General features: G+C 46.7%; 1 protein-coding gene across 1 annotated transcript; it reads right to left on the reverse strand.

The window, feature by feature from the left end:
- Positions 1–413: 413 nt before the first annotated feature.
- On the reverse strand, positions 414–1,304 carry LOC103924997 (ankyrin repeat domain-containing protein 9-like). The gene has a single exon (XM_009333625.1). It carries the CDS (start codon positions 1,302–1,304, stop codon positions 414–416), a length of 891 nt encoding a protein of 296 aa, XP_009331900.1.
- Between the last annotated feature and the right edge of the window lie 2,984 nt (positions 1,305–4,288).

Genomic DNA, 4,288 nt, shown 5'->3' on the forward strand with positions numbered 1-4,288 from the left:
GATTATTGTTAGAAAGGAAACCTGACGTTTCAACCCAGTTGGTATGGGATGGTGTTTCTCCCAGCTCTAGCAGAACACAGTCCCATAGTTACACCATTTGAAAATCCCACTGGGCACATAGTTCGTTTTTACCCACATACATTACACAGGATACAGTTATCATATTGGGAATTCAGATACACTGATACCAGCTGACAGCTAAGAAACCAAACATAACACAGTCTCGACTACAGTTAACCCTTCACATGCACAACAAAACAGAAAACAAGGAAGGCTTTTGCCTTTAAAAGTGCCGTGCCTGCAATCAATTAGAAAAGACATTTAAAATCTTAAAATCACACTAAAATACAGAGGGTGGTGGATGACCAGCTCCCCTAAGTTGCCTTTGAAAATCCAAGACCCAGCCAATAAAGTCAGGGAAAAACATTTACCACATTTTTTGTCGGTAGCTTTTTGCCATAGGATGGTAAGGGCTTTAGTGCCTGAGGTATAGGTAGTTCCTGGATGCTTTTAGGGAAGTGGGAGGGGGGAAGAGTCTGGAGAATAGTTTGCATAGCTTGCAGATATAAAGAAGCAGGTGTGTTCCCCACCAGGCTGTTGAATTTGTCTTCCCCCAGCAAAGCTGTCCAGTGGTCCGGATGCTCCTGCAGAACTTTCCGCATCTTAAACTGTGGGTTGGGCATGAAGAGCAAGAGGTAGTCGAGGCAGAGCTTCTTTGATGCCACATTGACTTTGGAGTCCCACATCTGCTCCAGGATGACGTCCAGTGGGGTAAGCCCTTTACTGTCCTCTATCCTGGGAGAAGCTCCATTTCCGAGGAGGATGAGGACCGTCTCTGACCTCAGCAGTTCGCAGGCAAGGTGCAGGGGGGTTTTCCCATCTTCCAGATGAAAGCAGCCAGTCCTATTGATGTAGGAGTTCAAGCTGGGGAGCTTGTGTGCAATTTTGATGATCAGTCCCAAGATATCCCTCCTGTCATATGTGACCGCCATGGCCAAGTGAGGAGCAGACGATGGGCAATAGCAGAAGTGTTCCCCAGGCACCCTGAGAGCCTCCTCTGGAAAATGAGACAGCAGATACTGAGCATAAGGCAGGTGATTATGCACCACTGCATAGAGAAGGGCTTCTGAAGGTGAGTAGGTTCTCAGGCTGGCATTTTCCTCCCAGTAAAAATACTCCATAGTTCTCATATCTTCCAGCATCCACACAGGCTTGTGATCTCTCACAGCCTGGTAGAACATATAGGATAAGAACTTGCAGTGCCTGCTCTGATCATCCTGCAGGCTGGCCTGGTTACTGGCCATGGCTCAGCAAATAAAGAGCAGCTCCACGTAAAATCACTCCAGTCTGTAAGATCTGTGCACTTGGAATGCAGATCCCGATGCTGCTGCAACCTTCAGGCTGTCATTGCTGCCTGGACTGCACTAGCTGGAATGCATGGGCTGATCATCTCCACCCATTCATTGTTTTTCCCCTCACTGCAGTGGTTTTGTTTAGGTAAGCACAATCCCACAGGCTCAGTTAACCCATGCCATGCAAGCAGATGGTTAGTAAGTACATCCCGCTCTGCGTGTGGCACAGGTTACTGGAATGCTGTCAGACTGCCAGTGATTTTATACACACACAGCTAGAGAGAAGAGAGGGAGAGACTAAAATTAGCTTGAGAGGTGAGGTGGATTTCTGTCTGCATTTCGTGTCTAATCAGATCAGCTCATACATTGCAGTAAGTGCAATAGCAATATTCATCTATTTTTTGTATGTCACACACACACAGAGCTCATTATATAGTAAAAAATATGTAGCAGTGTAAAATGCTCCACAGCTGATACACGCCTGATTATATGCTCAGGAAATCAAGGGATTGGGAGCCGTAGCATTAGGAAGGGATCCCTATTTTATAAATAATGGTATGGCTACCCACTTAGGAGACACTGATGGTAATGGATTGTCTATGAGGCATTAGGGATGTTTAAGATCCCAACATTAATCTCTGCAGAAAAAAAGAGTCGAAGAGGATGTGGAGTAACCATGCCCAGAGTCATAAAGCATATTGCTGGTTTAAATGCCTGTCTTTGTTTAGCAAGGAAATATCTGAAGTGCCTCTCTATTGCACAGCAGGTACATAAACAAAAGGTTAATGGCCAAACCCCACTGGTGGATGGAGAGCTTTGATCTAAGCATTTCTCAAATGTCATGCTCCAGGGCTGGGGTCAGAGCCAGTTGCAATGGGGGGAAGTGGGATTAAGCAATCAGACTTGTGCAACGCCCTGGTGAGACACAGAGGACCAAGGCCTACAGGCTTGAGGGGGTCGTGCCTGTTGGATGAGGCAGAAGGACCTGACCAAAATTAAATTCACAGAAAAGAAATTAACTAAGCACCCTTTATGGCAACTTGTGTTTAAGGAAGGAGGGCTTCCGTGCATCTTATAAATCAACAGATTGCAGTAACATGGTATCTCACCATCTTGATAGGAAAACAGGGAAAATACAGCAAATCGAGAATTCTTTTTTCATTTAGCAGGGAGACAAACATATATTCAGTATATTCAAACTAGAGAGTATTCAAGTATCAAATCTGAACATCTCCAAATGATGGCTGGGGTCATCCAAAGAGAAAACCAAAGCCACTCACAAAACTGGGTCTAAATCTAGCACACCTTCCAAAGTTCTGGGTGTTCAAGTCCATAGCCCAAACATTTCATTTTAGGGCCAGTTTTCATACGATCGGAATAAATAAGTATATGTCCAGTTTTCGCCCACCATTACTGTGGCTATGCATGGAAATGCTGCCACATAGTCATTTGCACATGGTATTACATGTCTTGTACCTATGCTCATAACAAACCACGTGCATGCTCAGGGCCAGATCCAAAGCCTACTGAAGTGCACAGGGAGGTTCCCGCTGACTCCAGCATGCTCTGGATCAGGCATTAGTCAAGCACCTGGAGACACACATTTTGTTTCTCCAGTTGCTAACCCAAAGCATCCGAAACTTGGATTTACGTAGTCAGAAGAGAGCCAAATTAGCATTTAAGTGGCTAGGCCCTTTTGTCTAAAGCTCTCACAGGGCTTTTCCTACTAGTAAATCATGACTATACCCTAGGAATTACATGGATTTCATGATTTCCATGTTGCAGGTACGGGAAAACACACACACACACACTCTCTCTCTCTCTCTCTCTCTCTCTCTCTCTCTCTCTCCATAGCCCAGTTTTACAGAGCAGCTTACAGATGGGGCTGGGCACTGAACCAGGAGTTGCTGTGTCTTTGCCCAGGGGTTATAGCCATTAAGCAACCCTCACCTGCTACAGTTGTTTAGATAAGGCTCCCCAGGGAAGCGGTCACAGCACCGAGGCTGTCAGAGTTCAAGGAGCATCTGGACAATACTATTAGTCATACGGTTTAATTTTAGGTAGTCCTGCAAGGAGCAGGGAGTTGAACTTGGTGATCCTTATGGGTCCCTTCCAACTCGAGATATTCTATAATTCTGTGATAAATTGAGATGCAGAGTACATCTGTATAGGGAAGTTAGTGCTTGGTACATTGAGAGGGGAATTACAGTGCATTGGCTTCTCCGTAGGGGTTCAGCGTGCAGACACTCTCACATGACATTATGGCTTTGTGTTTTAGTACCAGGTAGCCTCATGCTATCACTCCCAGCTTAATCCATGGCATATTGACCCCAGCACAGGCAGGCTCACAGTCATCTTCTCTGATGTTAAATCCATCACCGATGGCAATCATCTTGATCAAAGTGGTTCTGCCGCTGCTACGGCAGGGGGATGGCTGAGCAGAGCCGCTTTCATAATGCCTCCTGTCCCTCTGCCGTGCAGAGACTGACGGGCAGTCATTTTGCAGTAAAATGCAAATGAATTTCTGCACTTCACCTGCTGTAGGTTGTGGCACACAGCAGATCTGGACACCTTTGCCTTCCCTTCCTTGGCCATCCAGCTCCCAGCAGACGCAGCCTGTGCTGCGCATCCCCCCTCCTTCCTTGCACCCGGCCTGGCGACTGCAAGCTCACAGTCTCACTTGGACCAGAAAGTTGACCGTGGTGGTTTAGAGATGGAGAAGGGGTAATTTGGCACTCACTCTGCTTGCTGACCCAGCTGACCCTGAGGCTGCAGGACAGCTGGTCTGGCACAAGGGACGGTGCAGGTGTCTTCAGCCAGGAGAGCAGAAATGAGGAAGCCAGACCCTTTCAGGGACAGCCCTCAGTCACTGAGGGGTGGCTGCAATGTCAAACCTAATGTGTGCAGAGACATATAAAAGTCAAGAGAAGATATCC

Source organism: Pygoscelis adeliae, unplaced genomic scaffold (assembly GCF_000699105.1).
Source record: "Pygoscelis adeliae isolate BGI_AS28 unplaced genomic scaffold, ASM69910v1 Scaffold1, whole genome shotgun sequence".
NCBI classification, from domain to species: domain Eukaryota; kingdom Metazoa; phylum Chordata; class Aves; order Sphenisciformes; family Spheniscidae; genus Pygoscelis; species Pygoscelis adeliae.

Coding starts and splice junctions, on each gene's coding strand:
- LOC103924997 (XM_009333625.1), bottom strand. CDS start 1,304: ATGGCCAGTAACCAGGCCAGCCTGCAGGATGATCAGAGCAGGCACTGC.